Raw genomic sequence first — 21,153 nt, 5'->3', positions numbered from 1 at the left:
TGCCCAAATGCGGATCTAGGACCTAACTTTGGGCCGCTGCCCTTCCAGTATTAGCCTAAACCTCGTGTGAGTTACATCAAGTGTCACAGGTCAGATCTTTGCTGCCCCGGGCAGACGAAGTCATGCAACCTTGCTTCTGCTTCACTTACACGTAACTTTTATTCTTCATATGGAAGAATCCCGACAGGAAGACAAGTCCCAGGCAAAGGCTGAAAAGGAGACATTTGATATACCTGGAAAGAAAGAAGAGTTTCAGTGGATTTTTATCTGATAGTCCTTCCCGGAACACAAACGACCAAACTTTGCATGTCACCCTTGGGAATTTTTATCACCAGGAGCGCAATTTTATGTCTCCGTGGTGCCAGCCACCTTTAGCTCCCCGAGCCGTGTCAGCAGCTCTGGCGTTAGAGGCAGGACAGTAAGAAATTGCACTTCACTGTCACTCCTCTAATGTTGACCTTCGGCAAGACACAGTCTACTTCAGGCACAGCCTAAACTCTTCCGACAGCCTCCCGCTCTGCTCTGCTGCCTTTTATTTTGCTTTTCTTTTGGTTTTCTGGGGCTTTCGAGCTTATTCACTATTCAAACTTCTAGTTTATTCACTAGAAAATGAGCCCTTTGTAGGGGCATAAGGATTTCCTTGGTAAGAAATCTGAGCAGCTCCAGCAATCACATCGCTCGAGAAGATGGGGATCTCAAAGAAACACTAAAAACAGAATTTTTGTCAATATAACTGAGATTTTTCAATACAGAAAACCAATTAATAACCCAACAGCACCTGTAATGGGCTAATTACGCCCTGCTTTCAAACAAGAGGACTGCTTCCCCACTGCGACAGCTCCTCCGCCCAGCCCAGCTCGTGTGCTCAGCCTCACCCAGGTCTCCCTTTCATCGGATCTTCTCACCTTGGCCAGACTTTAAACTGCCTGAGCTCAGAGGCAGCCCTTTGGACCAAGCACCTCATCTACTCGTGCTTTGCCTGAATAATGATAAGGGGTGAGTCTTTTCCAGCACTAATTAGGCAACCACCACGTATCATTATCAGTACAATCTAGCTGGGACATGTACAGGATCTTTTGAAGGTTTGATGCCCACCAAAAAGGAACTTTTCATCACCAAGCTTGATCTGACTTCTCTGATCCTAAAAGCTTTTTTAACTCAGTGTGAATTCCACGTTTTCAGCCACCGTTTCCAAAATGCAGCAGATCTGGCTTGGGCTTTAAGTTGTTTTGAGAAGATACAGTCCCATTTACAGCATGGGATGGTCACACGTGTGGTTCCCGCTCTCCCAAGCGAGCAAGGAAGGCTCCAAGCGTGCCCAGTCTGAGGGTCGATGGGGGCACACAGCTTGCTTGCGGGCTGGACTTGGTGGTCCTTTCTACTGTCCTTCTGGCCAAGGGGTCGTCACACATGGTCCTGCTGCACAGGATGGTGGCTTCCATAGCCTCCAGCTTGTACCATGTGAAAGACACTGAATCTCTCCTTCCAGTTGGCCTTACGAGAGTGCAACCACCAGCTTTATCTGGCATGGTCTACAGCCTCCCACTGACCGGCCACAGTATGACAAGCCGGGCTGGGACAGCCTGGATCCGGCCATGGAAAACTGGAGAGAGGATGGGAGCAAAGTCCAACACAACATGAAGAGCTGCACATAAAAAAACCAGCCATCGTAGCCAGCTGCGCTAGCTGTGATCGGGGAGCCACGAACCGAACGTAAACACAGTGGAAGAGTGGAGACGGGCGGCGATGCCACAACACCGTGATGGCACTGCAGAAAAGCGTTTGACTTTTTGCTCGCCATGCAAACCTGTCTGAAACCACTTTTGCTTCGAGCTTTGCTTTGCGCGAGAGTGCCTTCCTTGTCCCACGGCGCTCCAGCCGAAGTGGGAAATCCTCAGGCGGAAGAACCCTTCCCAAAGCCAGGGAAGACCCTCAGCCACAGCTGGTACCAACCTCTGATACGAACTTGCAGCACAGCTTCTGCATGAAGAGTTTCAAGACCTAGCTACAGGCAGTCTTTCATCAGTATTTCTTAATTTTTTGGTCCCAGGCCTGTTAGGAGGACGGGGGTGAGACAATCCCCTTTCCTTTGATCGCTCTACGTATGTAAGTAGAGATGAGACAGGAGAAGAAATGCAGAGGGGCCCGCAGGCAGCGAGCAGGCTCACATCTCTCAAACGCAGCCCCTGCCTATTTTCTTGGTCTTTCATTTCAACTGAAGCTGACGGTGGTGTGATGGTTTTCCAAAACACGTCACCCTGCCTGCCTGGAGGTCTTTCCTAAGCCGGTCCGGTGACGTCCCTCTTCTGCACCTTTTCTTGTAGAGTTTAATGCATGCGATAATGGTCAACGCATTTGTTTGGGTGGTGTCCCCAAAATGGCAACTCAGATGACTGATGTTTTATGGGGCAAACGAATCAGCATACACCTAAAACAATCCTGAAGATAGATCAGGATCACAACATGCTCCAGAAGGATTACCAGTCCCTTCTACTGCAAGAAGACAGGCTCTGTAGACCTCTACATCTTATCACCTCAAGGCATCCCACGATATTTTAATAGTTGTTTACTTTAATAAGAGATTACATGGTGCCGTCCTGCCTCCAAATCTTCAGACACGTGTAGCACACCGAGCCCATCTCCAGCGTAACTGGATGCTCCCACCAGATCCGTTTTGTCTGGACGTGCTTTGAAAGCCCCAAATAACAGCCGGCTTTTGCACCTGGAGACGCAGGGAGAGATAATGGTCCGGATTATCTAGGCACGTAAAGCCTCAAAGTGTTGCTGACGCAGCACAAGGGACTGGTATTGCAGTGCCAAACATGCCCCGTGCGCAAGTTACGGGCGCAAACGTGCTACCAAGCGAGCCCCGAGGGGCCGTGCAGAGCTCACCCTGCTCCTCGTGGCACCGTCCTGACGACAAAAGCAACCTGCAGCTGAGCGACGTCCACGCTGTCGCTGCGAGTGGTGGCTGCCCAGCCTACGTCGGGCTTGCCAAAACCACGGCAGCTTCCTGGAACGGCCGGTTTTAAGGAGCAAAAGTGACGGATTTCTTTGGCACGTGGGCGATGGAGGTGCCAGTCCCCACGCAGAAACGATGGGCTTCTTGTCCCGGGGGTGCCAAACAACGCTACCTTGTGGCATGGTCCTTGTTCCCCTGCCTGGGGATGTATGGATGGAAAGGTATCTGCCTTCCAGCTCAGGGAGCGAGCGCGGAGTGGGGACAGGGAGGGGACTGCACCCACCTTCACCCCGCTGCACCTCAGCCCAGCTAAGGCCAGCGACGGAGGTGTTCAGGGGAAGGGATTGAGGTAATCCCCAGGGAGGGGTGCAGGAAAATGGAGACCGGGGGGAGACGAAAGGAGGGGGTTGCAGGTACGCAGGGTGCTGGTCGGTGCGCTCGTGCAGCCGAGTCCTGTGCCTGATCACTGCAGGGGGTCCTGTCCCCATTGCCCCCCCCGCCCCCGGAGCCTGGCCACCCGCAGCTGCGCTCGCAGGGGCTGTCACCGGCTTCAGCACATCCTGCAAACCTGCACGTGGGGTTTCACCACCCCTTCTGCACCCACCGCCCTGGCACACCTCTGTGAGAGCCAGCACCGCTCTTAAAGACTGTTCCCTTAGTGTCACACACCCCCCGCTTTGTCACAAGGCTACAAGTCTCTGGCCAAGCCACTTCTAAACCTGTATGCGTTGGGCCAACAGACACCATATTCAACGTTGGCTAAAATATCCCCCATCCTTTAATCCCTTCAAGAAAGACAAGTCCCACTCGTCCGAGAGCTATTTTGCTGTTGACTGTCTCACACGCACAGGCTGAAGGTGAACTGGGTGAGTACCCGGCGTTACAGAAGATAGAGCTGATCTTTTATACAAACAGCTACAGCCATAAGCAGAGGGATTTCGTGACCACGCGGCGTATCAATGGGAGCATGGAGGGTATGACGCACGGGATCATGACTGCAGCGATTTCTTCCTTCCACACATGACAGCATTTCACCTGGGGTGCGTGAAGCCCGACACAGCTGAGAGTCGCAGGGTACGATCAGAGCTACCACCTCCTTTTTTGCCCCATCAATACAGTCTTTTTGCAAAGCAAAGTTCAAGAGAGAAAGCCACAATTCGAACGTCGCACGAAAGTTACCCAAGCACGCAAGACACGCAACCAGCCCGGGGGCCCTCTGAGGAAGCACTTGGGAGCTGATTGCTAAGACACAAAATTCTTCTAAGAAGCCAAAAAGTTTGCGGAGCTGTCAGCAGGGCTAGCGCCGGAGGTTCGACTCGCCTTTCCGACCTGCGCCATGCCATCTCCCAGCCGGGAAGAAAACACGGAAAACTACCTCTCAGGTTGCACTTGGAGGTGCTGCTACGGATGCTTTAAGGCTTGGGATAACTTTCTTGTTCATTTGGCTTAAGCTGAGAATAACAGACCTCTGTGTCAACCTAACAAGGTTCTTTCAAATTAAAAGACCTGGAATACAGGAAACAAAACATTCACGACGAAATTAATCTCTACCCTGGAGCAAATTGCAAGTAACTCTACAGGTTAACAACAACTTACAGGGATTACCTGAACCAGACTTTTCTACAAACCATGTTTTAATTCTGCACCCATAACGTTCACCTCCCTCTCCCCTTACCTTGAAGTGTGCCCAGGGCTTTTCATGCTGCCTCACTGCTGCAAGCTAGAAAATATCTCCTTTGCAAATCGACTCCGATACTCCTTTCATCTACGGGCTCCTCCGGCTCTTAGCGTACGCGTCTCTATTTCTAGCATCCCATCGCTGCTATAAATGGCTGGGATAGGTGAGGACAAAGGGAGTGGCTAGGTGTTCCCAGAGGTGGGGGGAAGTTAATTAATAAGCCATGGAAAGCGCAGGTACGGCATAACATTAACACAGGTACAAAGAGCTGCCTCGGGAGACGGGGTTTGCAACAGTTTTGCAGGGAAGTGAGGGTCTAGCAGGGACCTCTGAGTGGGGACCCCCTCCTCTCCCGGCTGCAGGAGGGAGGCGCGAGGGGCTCACGGCAGGATCCGGGCAGGGTGCCGGTGGCGCGGGGCTGGAGGAGGGCATCGTCGGCCCCTTCGTCACCCTGCACACCGTCACATCGCTTGTTCGGTGCCCCCTCCCTGCCCACCGCCACGCCGCTCGGTGCCCCGGTCAGCGCGGGCCGTGCCTTTCCTCTGCTTCTCGCTCGGTGGTTTAGGACTCTAATTGTCTGCCAGACACATTTGGCAACAGGGAACTAGGGACAACAGCAAAACAGGAATGGTGTTCACCTATGGGAAATTCCCCTTAAAACATTTAGACTTCAAACTCTTTCCCAGTAAAAATGCAAATATTGTAGCTGGAGTTACAGCTTAACTTACAGTTAAGTTAAGAGCTTAAAGACTTTGCTGTATCTACACCTTGAGAGAGAGAGCTCCTGCCCCTAAATAGGTGTTATTTTATGGTTTGTCTACAAAGTGACTTTCTGGTGTTATTAACAACCATCACAACTTGCATTACACAGGAATCTGAGATTCCACTAAGGCTCCTGTATGCCAGCACTTCACAAACTGGGTTTGATGGTTGCGAATCGCCCCGGGAGAGCAGGATTTGTCCTGCAGGTCTGGAGGTGGGGTAATCTCCCCGACTCCCCACAGCGGGGATGAAGTCGATGCTCTCCTCATTTGGGCAACAAAAAGTTTACCCACATCTCCCAGCCTGGAACAGGGGACTAAGCTGTTGCTTTTGGGTTTTTTATGGCCTTGCCACTTCCCATGCACCTCCTGACATGGTCCCCTTTCCCTCCCCACCCACGGTGCCACCTTTCTAAACCTTGTATGCCGGCGGCCCCATCTGCCGCACCAAGAGCCACGTCCTCAGCATTCTGGTATCCTTCACTGACGTTGCTAAGTCTTCAGCGTGCCCAAATATAGAGCATTTCTTTTTAAATCACAGCTTCCTCAGGCCAGCCCCGACTCCAGCGCTTATCAAGATTCAGAGATCAGCAAGGTGTAGGGTTGCTTTCCTTGAGTTTCTTGGTAGAATGTGAGCCAATGTGCTGTTTTACGAAGAATTTCCAGGGTTACTCTTGGCGCAGCGTCAGCCGCTGCTGGCAGGGGGGTCACGTTTAATAGACTTCTTTCTCCTGTTACATTACACACGTCAGCTGTGCGATTTCTTGCTCGGAAGCTGGTAGAGCCCATGAATCACAAAAGATCATTTTTTACACTTTTACAATTGATTCATTGCTCTCTCCTGGGGTGTTGTACACGAACCGTCAGGTTTGGTTACGCAGAAAAAGACGGTGCCACGCAGAAATACTTGGCTTCGCGTGGGGCTGGGCTGCTCCGAGACTGGAAGCAGTGAAGGTAAGCCAGCTGATGCAGAATTAGTTAGCTGGGGCAGGACGCTGAATTAATAGCTCCGTGCTGCCTCCGCTTCACGTGCCTGCTTGCTTAGGGGAGAGCGTTGTGGGTCAGCCCCCGGGAGCAGCTCGGCCCCACGCAGCCGCTCGCTCACACCCCTGCAGCAGGACGGGGAGGAGAATCGGAAGGGTAAAAGTGCGAAAACTCGCAGGTTGAGATAAAGGCAGTTTAACAGGCAAAGCAAAAGCCGTGCGTGCAAGCAAAGCAAAAGGAATTCATTCCCTGCTTCCCATTGCAGGCAGGCGTTCAGCCACCCCCAGGAAAGCAGGGCTCTATCACGCGTAACAGTGACTTGGGAAGACAGACGCCGGCATTCTGAACGCCCCCCTTCCTCCTTCTTCCCCCAGCTTTTATTGCTGAGCACAGCGTCGTACGGTGTGGGATATCCCTTCGGTCAGTTGGGGTCAGCTGTCCCAGCTCCGTCCCCTCCCAGCTTCTTGCACAACCCCAGCCTACTCGCGGGTGGTGAGAAGCAGAAAAGACCTTGACGCTGTGCAAGCACTGCTCAGCAACAGCTACAACATCCCTGCTGTCAACACCGGTCACAGATCCAAAACACACCGTCATACCAGCTACTATGAAGAAAATTAACTCTACCCCAGCCAAAACCAGCAGAGAGTCAAGTGCTTCCTCGCTGAGCCACAACACCACTGCTTCAAAGCGTTGAGCATCCACCTCCACATCCTTCTAATATTTAAGTCTGTCCCAGAAAAAATAGAATTTTGGACAAGAAATTCCTACCACAATGATTCTTTATAAAAATACCCCCCCCACACATATATGTACCCACCCTGTCTCTCCCTCCTATATAAAACAGTGAACCAGTATTTGAAAGCATCATTGAGAACGTGGAAGAGAAGGATAATACTGGTGTTTAAGGTCTAGGAAAGATACCATAAAATAACCCTACAATAACTCCTCCCTTCTGTTCCCTCAGGGTAATTGCTCTATTGTTTAGCTGAAACGGTAAACTTACATTGAGCTTAAGGATCTTCATGTGTAAAGAAGATGGCTAAATGTAGTTGTGCCAGAATTTCCCTGGCCACAGCACTAGGTTGTCTGTCAGCCCTGACTCCCTCCCTCGCATTCTCTCCATATGTAGCTGAAAAAAAGCAGTATGGAAAGTTCCGCTTCCCAAAAAGAACCATTCACGTGTAAAGCCTGTATTTTAAACAATTATGGTCAGTGGTTTGGGGGAAAAAAAGAGAAAGAATGGCATAGGAAAAAGGCAGAGCATATAAACAGCCTGATCTGGAAAGAACGAGCTGCATCAGCTTAACTTGGCAGAAAGCAAATCCTGTAAATTTCTTCTCTAACAACATCGTGGACTTTCTGTATTTTTGCATCACCTGACAGACAAGCAGCACAGGCTGACTGCGTTTCACATTCTGTCTTCCCTTTGCAAACAACGGCATCGTTCACTCTGCTTAACCCCAGAAGAAGATGATCAGCTCCTCTCTGAGCGGTCCTGAGGAACGAAGGGAGAGGTGGGGAGTGCACCGATAGCGGAGAGAAAGAGGGGGCTGAAGGGAAGAGACCAGAGGGCAGGCCTAGATGGCAGGTCGCGTAACATACGAAGGTATTTCTGTTAAAAGCATCCGTGCGGCCAGGTTGAGAGAGTTGTGACCTTAGAATTGTATCGTGAAGGGTGTTGCAACACAGTGCTGAGCATAAGCCATCATCCTGAATGCAATTCAACAGCTTGCAGCCTTGTAGAGATGGTGTTCTGGTTAAAAACAGAAGAAAAAAGACTCTGTAGGATGATTTTCTTCCAAGGACAAGGCTCTTTTCTTCCAAGGACAAGGCTCTGGATGGAACATCTATTTCACTGCACTGTGGAAGAGCAGAAATCACTGAAAAGCAGCTAACGGAGAAGACAGCTACTGGGTAAGACAACCATCTTTCCTAGTCTCCTGGAGTCCGGCGAGGCCTCCCAAACCAGTAGACCAGAGTAAAAACCATTGATCACCACCCTCTGAGCACAGCCTGGGAGCCAGTTTCCTACCCGTCTCGCAGACCACCCATCTGCTCTGTGCCTTGCCAGCTTGTCCAGGAGAAGGCTGTGGGAAAGTGTTGAACACTTTGCTGACATCCAGGCAAACAACATCCACTGCTCTCCCCATGTCGCCAGAAAATGCTATTTTGTTGTAGAAGGTGGTCAGGTTAGTGACATGATTTATCTTTGGCAAATCCCTGGGCTTTTCCCAACCACCTGCTTCATTTCGATACAATAAAGCCTAGGTTAAGAGAGTGACATGTATTGGTAAACACGGATGTGACTAGCAAACACTGAGTAGACCAGGAGGTGACTCACTAGCATATGGCTTGGCCTGCCCTCTGATAACAGAAGGGTGACAATGTGGTTTTGTACACCAAGCTGTAAATGACAATCTCTCCTGTCATCTCAGAACAGAGACAGACTGTGGCAAAAAAACCAAACAACAAAACCCCCCATCTTAGGATAGAATAGTCCAGTTGGGAGGGACTTAGAACAATCAGCTAGTCCAACTTATGATTCCTGTCCACTTCAGGGCTGACCAAAAGTTAGAGGATATTATTAAGGGCATTTTAATGCCTTTTAAACACTGACAGGCTTGGGGCATCGACCACCTCTCTAGGAAGCCTCTTCCAGTGTTTGACCACCCTCTTGGTAAAGAAATGTTTCCTTATGTCCACTCTGAACCTCCCCTGGCACAGCTTTGAACCGTTGCCATGAGTCCTATCACTGGATCCCAGGGAGAAGAGCTCAGCACCTCCCTCTCCATGTCCCCTTCTCAGGAAGCTGTAGAGAGCAACGAGGTTGCCCCTCAGCCTCCTTTTCTCCAAACTAGACAAGCCCAGACTCCTCAGCTGCTCCTCACAGGACATTCCTTCCAGCCCTGTCACCAGTGGGTTGCCCTCCTCTGGATGCATTTGAGTATCTGCACATCCTTCTTAAATGGTGGGGCCCAGAACCACACACAGTACTGCATGTGAGGCCGCACCAACGCCGAATACAGCGGGACAATCCCCTCTCTTGACCGGTTGGTCATGCTGTGTTTGATGCCTCCCGGCACGCGGTTTGCGCTCTCGGCTGCCGGGGCACGCTGCTGGCTCCTGCTGAGCCTGCTGCCGACCAGTACCCCCAGGTCCCTTTCTGCAGGGCTGCCCTCCAGCCACTCCTCTCCCAGTTTAGACTTGTGCCCGGCGTTACTCTGTCCCAGGCACAGAATCCGGCACTTGGACTTGTTAAATTTCATGCCACTGAAATGTGCTGGATGCGGGCACCAGTCTGCCCACTGGCCGGGGAGCCGCAGAGCCACCTCCGCCAGGGTAAGGGGGTACCTCGGGAAAATAAATTAGTACTGGTATGCACAGAAATTTCTTTTGCCTTCATGCACCACACGCACAGTGCAGAGAAAACTCTGCGGAATTTTAACATCACTATCTCCACCCAGCCTAAGCTAGTTTGGTGGTTGGGAGCGATACAGATTTTATGTATCTCTGTGAATCATTAAGATAATGGCTTTTGCCCTCTGCGAGAGCAAATCACGACTTGCTGTCAAAGACAGACTGTAAGACAAGGAAGCAGGAAAGGAAATAAGGGCACGCCTAAAGCCTGACCCTGTCAGACAGACATCCTGGGACCTCTCCCCTCAGCCTGGCTGCTGGCATTTCCCCTCCAATTGCTATTACCCAGAAGTTAGGTCTCCGGGCACTCTCTCTTCTCTGGCCAGTCCTTCCAGGACTGCAAACCTGTACCTGCCTGCTGTCCGTGGGACAACACTGATGCCTATTGGGGACAGCCTGCAGGTGGCATCACTGAAGAGGCCATAACCTGATGCTGTTGTAGGCTTCTGGACAACCATATTAGATCAAAACAAGTGAGGAAGAGCAACATTTGCACTTGGAGATGGTGGTATAGCATCCACAGGTTCTTCTCCTGTGCCTCTGATGCTTCACGTGCACACCCCAAGAGAGAAAATGCCTCCTCTGGCTGGTGTCACTTCACTAATAAATCAGAGCAGACCAAGGGGAAAGAGAGCTGGAATATCCACACACAATATCTGCATGCTTGGTTTCAGTGTTCAGATTAAATAGGAAACTCACACGGTCAAAACCAGTAATGTGTTCTTCAGAAAGAGCAGGCACCCCTGAAAAGAGGAAGCACATTCCTTTACTTGTCTCATCACACTAAAGAAATAAAACAAGGAGCATTCCACGTGCTTGCTTGATCCATCAGTTTGTTTATGGCTAAAGTGCGGTTACCGAGCGAGAGGTGCCATCCTCGCGTGATGGGATCTGCTCGCTTCTCAGTGCGTGTTGCTCTCAGGAACTGGAGGGCAGCGTCTTGTACGGATTGAGGATCCCTTTGGGGTCTAACATGGCTTTGAAACGCTGCATTAGAAAGACTGCCTCATCGGGTTTGCTGTACTGAATGAACTGCTTTTTCTTGAAGCCCAGTCCGTGCTCTGCACTGATACTGCCATTGTAGCTTGCAGTCCACTCATACACAAACGGCTCAATGGCATCCAGCAGGGAATGGCTATAGGACTCCGCCGTGATGTTCAAGTGCAAGTTTCCGTCTCCTGGAAGAAAACATTGCAGGGGTGGGTCTGTAAGAAAAACTCTGTGGCCCTGCAATGGAGACTCGTTACTGCACATACTCAGACAACGGTGCCTTTGTTAGTCTCCAAACTGTGCAAAAAAACCCAAGTTCACTGTCCTTCTACAAACATCAGCCTCTCCATGCACAAATAATTCAAATAGGATCTTTGTTTATCCATGCTTTCAGTACAATATTTGAAGAAGTGTTCTGAATGAAACTACTTTCAAATTCCCACTCTTGTGATTTTAAAATTCAAACAACTGTGCTGCGTTAATTACTGTCCCACTACCAAGATGGCATGCCATAGACTTCCCCAATGGTATTTCATAATGATTGTTAGATTGTAATACGGCCCTTCATCACTCTCTCTCTCTCCCTATTATGTTTGTGCAATGTTCTAAATGCACTTTGGCACTGTGTCAACAGAAACAACGCAAGCAGAACATTTTCTCCTTTTGCCACTTGCATGTGATGGTATTTGATGAAGCACATAGTTGCTAAGTGTTAGAAGACAGAACACACAAAGATAAAGACAACTTACTCATTCGCACTCTGGAACCTCTTCCTGCATCCCAGCAAACCCTCACAGTACACAGCTTAATCCTCAATACCAAGAGCTACAAGAGGCAGCCTTTGTTATGCCGACTTGTCTTTTCATGTCTTTTAAATCATCTCAAATCAAGCGTGCTGAAGTGTTCTTTTCTTTTTGTTTTTTTAAACAGAACAGCTCTGCTAATCTACCAATTTACCCGCTTGTAAAATCAAATTCGTTTCAAAGCATTCTGACAAATGTACCGGCCTTCCTGTGCGTTACCTTTATCACTCTCTTTTGGAGGGTTAATGGCTCAGACAAAATTGATTTCCAATACGACTAGTCACTTTGGACACGAAAGTGTTTATCTACCAAATGTGGCTAAGTACATTAATCAAACTGATGGTCCAATTAAACAACCTACATACTTAAACAGAAAGTACAGAGCAAGAAGACACAAATGACCAGTTCAGTGGCCGGCTGGCTAGCAACCTGACATTAATATATGGAATACAGTCTGAAAGCACTGAAACTCAAACACAAAGATCCTTATACATCCTCCTCGTCTGACAGCTCTCAGCTATTTAGTCTATGCCTCTCGCTAATCTAAAAACAACTTTTAAAACTACCAGGAAGTTGCACAGCAAAACCTGGAGCACAAAAGAGCAATCACCTCCTTCCCCAGCATCCACACTTACCCAAGTGGCCGTAGCCCACCACGTTTTTGGCACTCCGGCCCAGCCGAGCCCTCGTGTCGGTCACGAGATCATACAGCTTTCCCACAGGGAGAGAGATGTCATATTTGTAGACATAGCCATCGTGAGTGAGGGCCTCTGTGATCCTCTCCCGCAGGCCCCACAGCGTCTGATGAATCAAAGATCAAAGAAATCCAAATAAACCAAGTACCTCTTGGGTTCCATGCTTTGTGGCATGGAGGGAAAAAGAGCCTGGATTCTTTGCATATAACATCAACTTCTGATTTCCCTCGAATTCCTCTGCCTCTTGGAAGCTAGTAACAACACTTTCTTGGCAGCATCGTACAGTAAAGTGATACACCAACTCTTCAAGCTTGACAGTACCCCAGACAGAAAGAACACAGCCATGGGCATTCTCTCCAAAGCTGTTTTGGGTTTCCCAAGAAGTGGGGATGTGCCTCCTCTACTGAACTGCAAGGGTCGGTTTGGGAACTGGGGCTGGCAGAAACACGGGTCAGTGTAAAAGACTCATGTTCACCGGGCAGACACAAATCACTGTCCTTCTCACTGAGACACTACGCGTCCGTCTTGTTCCCTGGGACCACAGTCTCTGGCTGTAACACGCTGTCACGCTGGCCTACAGGACCTGGCTCACTCCTGGCCTCGCTGACAACTCAGCTTCTGGTTTCGATAGCTTTCAGGCAGTTTGGGTCCTACCCTAGCAACTGAAAGATGTAATTCATTATTCTGATCTTTTTAAAAGGGGAAACATCCACTGAAACCCCAAATACTCAGGCCTTCTGTGAAGAGTCAGCAGTGGTAAGTATTCTCTCTCAGCATTCTTACTCAATATGCCAAATAAGCTACCAGATCACTCAGGGACGTTTATACCAAACATCAGTCTGAACATTTCCCTATTAAAAATACAAATCCAAGCAGAGAATCATGTCAAAGGGATTTGCACAAGAGGAAACGATGACTTGCCTTTATTTTCTTATCATCCGTTGCCACAGTTCCATCAGTGACCAAACCAGAAGTCATGGCCTGTTCTAGGAAGTTGTTCAACTTTTCTTCATCATGGGTTGAGTTGGAGCCCGAAGTTTCAATTAAAACATAAAAAGGGCTGCCTGAAAGTGAGGGAGAACAGAATAAGCAGATGCTCTGGGGTAAAAGCACAGGAATTTAGCGCAGGTTCTGGAGCTTTTCCCAAGCTTGGCGCATTTCATGAGGTCACTCTGCTGCCCAGATTCTCTGGTGCCAGGCGGAAGGGCAGCTCAAATGGCAATCTTTTATCTGTAGGGCACTTCACTTACATGCTCTATCCTTTACCTAGGCGCCACTTTTCAGAAAACTAGCAGTTTTGTGGGACCAAGTAGAAGTAAAAAGTCTTATCTTTAAAGACTTCCACCAAATGTGTTTGGAATTGGATAGATAAAACTAGGCTAAAAATTCCCAAGCAGTACAACACCTCTTTCTACAGCATGAATGACATCGGTACCTGTCACTGGGCTGGACAGCTTGAGATGTCTCTCAACCAATTCCATGCACTTCTCATCCATGAACTCATAGGCAGACAGGATCTCTCCCAGCATGGCTCTGCAGGTTGTAAATGTTTCCAGAACCTTAGCAAAACTCTGACACCCTTTGGACAGAACACAGAGAGGAATCAGGAACAAAAAACCAGCCCCTCAAAACCTTGTACAAAGTTTTAAAAAGTCTATCAGGCTTCAAGTCATCTTTCCCATCTCCAGAAAATGTAAACTGCTACCCTGCGTGGGTTTAGATCAGCAGTTCCTGTAATGGTTTGAGCCGGGAAAGGCTTCAGAGCAGAACAGCAGGAGGATATAGCAATTAGTCTTTGCTGTGGCAAGGACCTCTTGAACACTCTACGACAGTTGATACCAAAATGTCTGCTGCACCCTCGGTTCTCAGCACAGGCAAGAAGGCAACCCAAGAGAAACTTAAAGGCTACTGTGAGAGTCCAGGCAAATTCTGGGGTCCACTCCACACATTCCACAGGTCTGTCAGTGCTTGGAGTCTACTCATCCCCTCCTCGGAGTTTCGCTCTCTGCTCTCAAGGCCACATCTGATATGAGCAAGCTGTTTGAGAAGCCCCTGCTGGCCTTGAGAGAGGTTTTTGAGAAAAGAACAGTCTCAGCGAAGGCTCCCCACAAACAACTCCTCTGTTAAAAAGCCTCAGCAGGGACACCCCTGAAGCAGCTTTTGAGCAGCTGTGCCTGGCCGTGTACCCTGGCTGATCCAGACCCCGACCTGCAGACTTGACTTCCCAGCCTTGCCTTGTCACTATGGACTCACCTGGTGACCGCCTCTGCCTACTGTCACCAGACCTGCCCTGCTCACCTCGCTCGGGCACTGTCAGACTGGGCCCTCGTCAGTGAGGGCACTGGCTTGCCTGCCTCTTCCTCCTGCTAAGCTTCTGGCTCCCCTTCCCTTGCAGAGCAACCTGCCCTTGCAGGTATTTTACACATTTACACTACAGATATAAAATATCTGCACAGGTATTTTAACATACAGCACCATACTATTTCTCAGAAACAAGCTGATGCTGGTAGTCTAGCTCAGCAGACTGACCAGTGCTTTCTTCTCTCCATTCCTATTCCTTTCCCAGCCTCTGAATTCAGGTGTGAAATTATTAATATCAGCTCCTACCTAGGAATGCCAGATTCACAGCCTTAGGTTTCTGAGGACAGAGTATGGAGACAGCAGTGATAACTCCCAAGGTCCCCTCGGATCCGATGAAAAGCTGCTTCAAATCATAGCCAGTGTTATCTTTGCGCAGAGACGCCAAGCAGTCCAGAGCGGAGCCGTCAGCCAGCACCTGTAGGAATACGGAGACCCAGTCAAAGCACCGATGTAGAAATCTGCTGTCATAAGCTCGTCTGCTACGAAGCTGATCAAAAGCCACCACTAGCCTTGAGCAGTGGACACCAGCTGCAGCCTGTTCCCACAGTCCCGTCACTGTTCCTCCATTCCCAGCTCCTCCTCCCCTCTGTATCCTCCCTGACTCTTCCCCGAACTTCTCTGCTTCTTTTTTTACAGTGCTGTTTGCACATGTTCCAGCAGGACAAGTAATAGCAGAAGACTGAGTTTGCTCTGCTTTTCTTACCAGTGGTGGAGAAGACCAGCCATTCTTTGCAGCCCTAACTCCCATTATTCAACAGAAACAAGGAACACTATTTCAAACAGTGAACACAGTTAACCAGAACGAAGCCCTCCACCACGTGAGCCTTAAATCAAGGCTGAATGTCTCTAAGACATGTTATTAAGGGCTGTTTTGACACTAGAGGGACTTACCTGAGAGACAAAAGCTCTCCTTTCTGGGCCTACACAATAAAACCAAACCAGGCTTTTGTTACCTCCCCAATTTACTTCCTATTAGCTCTCTGCTCCCAAGCCCCGAAATCTTTTAGAACCACTAATCCCAGCCTTTACACACACAGGCACAGGCCTGTAGGGCAGAAGCAGGCTGAGGAACAGCAAAGACTCTAGGAGAAAGCCAGCAGCCACACAAACCCAAAGCAGACGGCTCTATTAAAAGTCGAGCGGGCAGCCACTAGAAGAGAGGGCTGTAGGATGGATTTAGCAGAGCGTTCCAGAGACTCACCGCTCCACAGAGGAACCAACATTATGCAGGTAACTTGGGATCACCAAATCTCTCCCTACCTCCTTTTCACCTCTCTGGATTAGAAAACCACCTAATATCACTTCTGTCAGTAAGGACAGAGGTGGAAGCTGGAAACTGTGGTAGCAATAACAGATGCCACATGCATGAAGACACTTGTTGACCCTTCTCAAAAGAGTCACACAAGGAAAAGTTAAGAGCGGAAGCCTGGAGAGGAACTTGTCTGCATAATGGATAGCTAAGCGCTAGAACAGCAGGAAATGGTACAAAGTAGAGGTTTAAACGCAGAAGGGAACTGCCAGGTACTCGCCTTACCACTTCCAGTCCTAGCACTGTCCCTCGGAGCGAGCCGTATCTCAAGAGCCGTAAGCCTCCAGCGTTTGTGGCCACATTGCCACCGATGTGACAGCTACCTTTCGCTCCCAAGTCAAGTGGCATGATAAAGCCCTGCTCCTCCAAGTACTCGTTGAGTTTCTCTAAGATGCAGCCAGCTTGGCACACAAGGATTCCTGAAACATAAACGTCCTGCTACAAGCTGATGCCCAAGAAGAAGGTGCCTCCTCAAGAGGTGGGATAAGTACAAGCAGATGCAACCACCCCTTCCTCCAAAACTTTCTGGGATTCAGTTTAAACACACAAGAAGTCTGTGCATGCTACAGGGCATTGCCCTACCCCTCCTCAAGCCTAGGGGGGCTTTACCATTACCTTAACATCTCGTCATCCACAACTCTGGACCGGTAAAACACAATGTCATTAAGTGTGTCTCTACTTGTTGTTCTCTCTCTAAGAACTGAAGTACTCAAAGCAGCCTGATTCCTAACTCTCCAAACCCAAACAACGTGTAAGTTTTCCCCATTCCTCCCTTCCCTCTGCTAGTGTAGTTATCAGGTGCCTTCTTCAACACTGTCATTCTGCTCCATCTGCTGGGTTTCTCATTTAATTTACGAACAGACAATAGGATGTCCACGTTTCTGTTCTCTCCTTCTTCCTCCTTCTGCCACCAGATGTATATCTGCTACCGTTATAACCTAAGGATTACATTAGCAGCAGGAGCCCAGATGAAACAAATCTCTGACGCCCCTTATGATGCTGCTGGGCTGAACCTCGCTGATCCTACAGTTATCGGTTCCCAGGAAAAGGGCTGGTTTAGGGCCAGGGGCTCATTTCTGTGCCTCACATCTCTACGATATTTACCAGACACCTTGTCAAAGCTGATGATCCGGTTCATGAGAACAGTAGAGAGAATGATCTCATCAAAGACAGGAACGCTGCCCCCAACAAGGCCTGTGTTACCCCCCTGTGGGTTCACTGCCAGGTTCCTCTCATAGCAGTACCTGGAAGGAAAAAGGTTTCTGAAATCTTATGCATTTTAAGGCCATAATCCAGTCTATCAGAAGAGTTTCACCTCCACATGAACGTCTGCTGTTGCGACAGCGCTCAACGCCCTTGAAAATTAAGCAGTGTTTAGCCTAAAGATTAAATTGATACAAAGGGAGAGTTTCACTGCAATAGTGAGAAAGCACACCTCCTTACGAAACTCACCCCGGCACTGAGGAAAAGAATGAACACTTGGGGTTACTCCCGTGCATATCTACACATCTGCCACGCAACATCTGCCTGGAAATCATCGCTCACTCTGTTTACACGTAAGCGATTCATGTAGCAGTCTCTGTTAACAACTTGGCTTCCTCAGTGGGCTCTGACAGACGACCTCGGGCAGCGGTTTAAGACGTTACTGCCCTCCTCCTCCCCTCAAGAAATTAATGCCCTGTAGGCAATGAAGCACGTGCACCTATGCCTCAGCTGCTTCACCTTCCAGCCTGCCAGATCCCTGCAAAGCACCACCCATCCAAACTCACAGAAGTTCTTGCACAACGGCTGGCACAAAGCCGCACTGCACCAGCAGTTACTTCAGATGCCGTGACTTTACTGTGCTCTCTGTAGCTGTTTTAACAGAGCTAGGAGCGGGTTCATGCAGCTTTTAGCTCTTCAGCCAAACGGCGATCCTGCATACTGATGCCCAACTGGGGCCGCGCTCACACCAGTGAACCAGGGAGGTGTTCTTACTGACTCAGTGGACAAAACATTAGCTCCTCAAACCGCCTGATTCTGGCCTAACCTTCTTTACCTTTTCAGACAGACCTTCCTGAATCTTTCAACACAACTGCTCCTCTTGAGCACTGTGTCTAATTTTGACAATTCAGTAGAGCAGAAAAGCCATCACTACTGAATCCACTTGCTTATCTCTCCCCCCCTCCATTTCTCTCCTCCACACTAAGCACTCTTAAGATCCTTCTACTCGAAGCCATCAACATTGATTTGAGAAGTCTGCTGCTGCCCACTTAGCCTTTGTTAACATCTGGCCAGGAAAGATGAATTTTATTTTGCAAAACAAATGAAAGTTCAGCCTTTGTTTCTGCCTGACACCGACACGACACCATCAGCCCAGAAAAGCTGAGGGCCAGGGAGAGCACTGGGCCTGGGAAATACAAGGCACAGGTGGAAGTCCCTTTCTGCCTTGAAAAATTTCAGCTCCCTAAGTGGAAACGTTCCTAGTTAGGAACCTGTAGGTTTTTCAGATGAGCGACGCTGGCTACCCACCAGTACGTGCATACCCCCAGACTAGCAACAGCACGCAGTGTCTCCAGTCCTGGGAGCAGCTGGAACAAAAGGTACATCAGGAAACAGCGGGCAGCCCAAGGGCAGTGGCGATATAAAGAGCAGAAGGGAGAGCTGGTGTCACCAGAGCTCAACCACGAGACATGCAGTCAAGAAGAAAACAGCTTCAGCAATTCCAATGCTTGAGCAATTAGTGCCTGAACATCTAGAAGTTCCCTTCCTTCACCTGCCGGCTCCTCCCTGACTGAGGAAACCCAAGTTTCCTCACCACAAAGCCCAGTACAAAAGGTGCATGTTACCTGAGAACTTGAGACACCTCTGCTGTTGTCTGCGGCTTCAACATCAGCTTGCTACAGCCTGCAATGAAAGCAAGGGACTCTCAAGGCAAGTTGTGGGCTCTACAGAGGTCAGAGAGAAACAGGTTGTAAAGCATGATGTCTGAAATAACAATGCTCCCTCCGTGGTGAGGCAGATGCATTTTAACCACTTTTAAAACAAACATTTTCAACAGCAGGCTTTTCCTTAAAGCACTGTAAAAACTCTGCATGTATACGTAGACTCGGTTGCCAGTAGGGGCAATGGGAAAGGTTTTATAGTCTCATGAAAACTTTGACAAAAGCAACAGAAAATTCACAACACTTGTTTTCTGAGGTTCAGCCAAAACTGTTAACTGAATCAATTTGTTTCAGGAAAAAATTAATTAGTAAAATTATAATTAATTATAAATTAACAGGGCTTAGGTGTGTTTTTTTTTTTCAAATGAAAGCCTGAAAGATTACCAGATATTAGGTAATTCTCAAAGGCATATTTTCTATGAGGAAAACTAATTTTGGCCTGTAAAGATGCGGTCTGCTATAAATAAAGATGAGATTTTCTTTGGCCAGCTTTTCATTCTGGTACGTTAACAGAGGCAGACAGAAGGTTTTACCAAAATCAAAAAATAAACAAGCTCACGTACCTCGGACTGATTTAAGCCAGTCCACATTAAATGGTTTCAACTCCTCCGGATTTGTGATGACTCTACCTGGCATTACGCGCTCAAAGAAAGCCACATCGCTGTCAGACACACGGGAGAAGGGCAGCCGCTGCACTCTGTAACGCTCACTAGTCAGCATGACCTCCTGGTAGCCGGAGGAGGCTGTGTGGAGCGCTCTCCTGCCCCGAGGCCTCACGCCCCACGGCCTGGAAACCACACTCGTGGGCACACCTGGCGGTTTCCTCCGCTGAAGCGTCCCCGGGGCAGAAGTCACGCTCTGCTGCGCCAAGATCCTCCCGTGGAAGCTCGTCAGCCATCTTAGCTGAGTCCAGCGACTCCACACAGAGCAGCGGGGGCCGGCGGAGGAAATCCCCATGATCACCCTGAAAAGCAGAGGCCTAGCTCACGTGCAAGCTCCCCTCCTCGCCGCCCGGGCTCTGGGGGGGGTTCCTCTCCCGGAGGAAGCGGCTTGGGCGCTCTCCCAGCTTGTGAGGAGCTGGGAACAGGCCCCTCTACGTGTGACAACCACCCGGCCAGGCGATACCCCGGGGGTGGGCTACCCATCGCGTTGCAGCCCCTCAGACAGCAGCTCTCCTTTCCGCTGTGACCCACCGCCTGCCAAACCCCAGCCTCACGCACCCCTCGGGGGGGGGGGTGTAAACCCGGCCTGCCCGCCCTGCTTCTGGGCCTGGCAGCTTCAGGCCTGTCCTGGTGCAGGCAGCCACGGAGGCTGGGCGGCTGTGAAGCACGGCTACGGCTGCGACCGGGACCCGGACCCGGGACCGGGCCCCCCCCGACGCGGCCAGGCTGAGGGGAGACAGCGCCGCCGCCGCCGCCGCGTACCCCAGCTCGCACACAGCGCATGCGCTCAGCGGCAGCGCCGCCTGGCGGTAGGAGGCCGCCCCAGCACCCGCCCCGCGGGACCGCGGAGCCGCGTGGGTCCCGGCGCCCGCCTCCGCGTGTCCTCGCAGGGCTCATCCACGCGGCCCGCGCCTCGTGTGCGTGTCACCTCCTGTCCGTGTCACCTCCCGTCCGACGCGGCCCCACGCAGGGCGCACCCACGCCCACAGCCTCCCGTACAGCACAGCCTGCCCCGGCACTGCAGCACAGCCCGAGCGTGGGGCACAGCCGCCGCGGCACCGACACAAGCACCCCTGCGCCGCCGCACCACGCGCTCGTACATCTTTGTTCCCAAAAATACTTTATTTATAACAATATATCCATTATCTATAACATGATCCAAAAATACAGATATACATTTTTACTTTACATTCCTTTTTTCTTTTTTTTTTTTTAATAAAAAGATTTATATTCTCTTCCATTTACAAAGGGAACATAGATCTCATTGCTTTAAAAAAACAGAACAATCGGGTTAAAGTCGTTTCACCTCCAGTTTGGACGAGCCGCAATCAAGCTGAACCCCGCAGGGTGCTCGGGTGTTTCCACAATCTGTAGCGGAACATTCCTGACGCGTAGCGCAGTCTTGCTCACCCTTCTCCAGAAAAGTATATTTAACACTGTACATTCAAAATTCAGGAGAAAGATTTAAATCCTTTCGCAAGCAAAAATGAAGGCTACTGGTATTTCTGTCCATAAAGAGTTTTAAAAAAAATCTGTAAAGCCAGGCGTACGCGGCCAAGAGACGCTCCTGAGCCCCTCCAAGCCCCCGCGCTGGCGGGTTCCGAGGG

General features: G+C 49.8%; 1 protein-coding gene across 2 annotated transcripts; it reads right to left on the bottom strand.

The window, feature by feature from the left end:
- Positions 1-9: 9 nt before the first annotated feature.
- Positions 10-19,948, bottom strand: D2HGDH (D-2-hydroxyglutarate dehydrogenase). 2 transcript variants are annotated; one of them, XM_050902807.1, is made up of 9 exons: positions 19,448-19,948; positions 18,789-18,846; positions 17,065-17,204; positions 16,186-16,379; positions 14,898-15,066; positions 13,726-13,869; positions 13,212-13,354; positions 12,231-12,396; positions 10-233 (listed from the first exon to the last, which is right to left on the bottom strand). In XM_050902807.1, the coding sequence occupies exons 1-9, from the start codon at positions 19,839-19,841 to the stop codon at positions 166-168; spliced, it is 1,476 nt and encodes a 491-aa protein (XP_050758764.1). In that variant the 5' UTR covers positions 19,842-19,948; the 3' UTR covers positions 10-165. The 2 variants fall into 2 exon arrangements, with proteins under 2 accessions (XP_050758764.1, XP_050758763.1); XM_050902806.1 differs by lacking the exon at positions 10-233 and adding an exon at positions 10,550-10,980.
- Between the last annotated feature and the right edge of the window lie 1,205 nt (positions 19,949-21,153).

The sequence above is a fragment of the Gymnogyps californianus genome, chromosome 10, assembly GCF_018139145.2.
Source record: "Gymnogyps californianus isolate 813 chromosome 10, ASM1813914v2, whole genome shotgun sequence".
NCBI lineage: Eukaryota > Metazoa > Chordata > Aves > Accipitriformes > Cathartidae > Gymnogyps > Gymnogyps californianus.
Note: the sequence above shows the minus strand (reverse complement) of the source record. Positions and strands in the feature narration are given on the sequence as shown.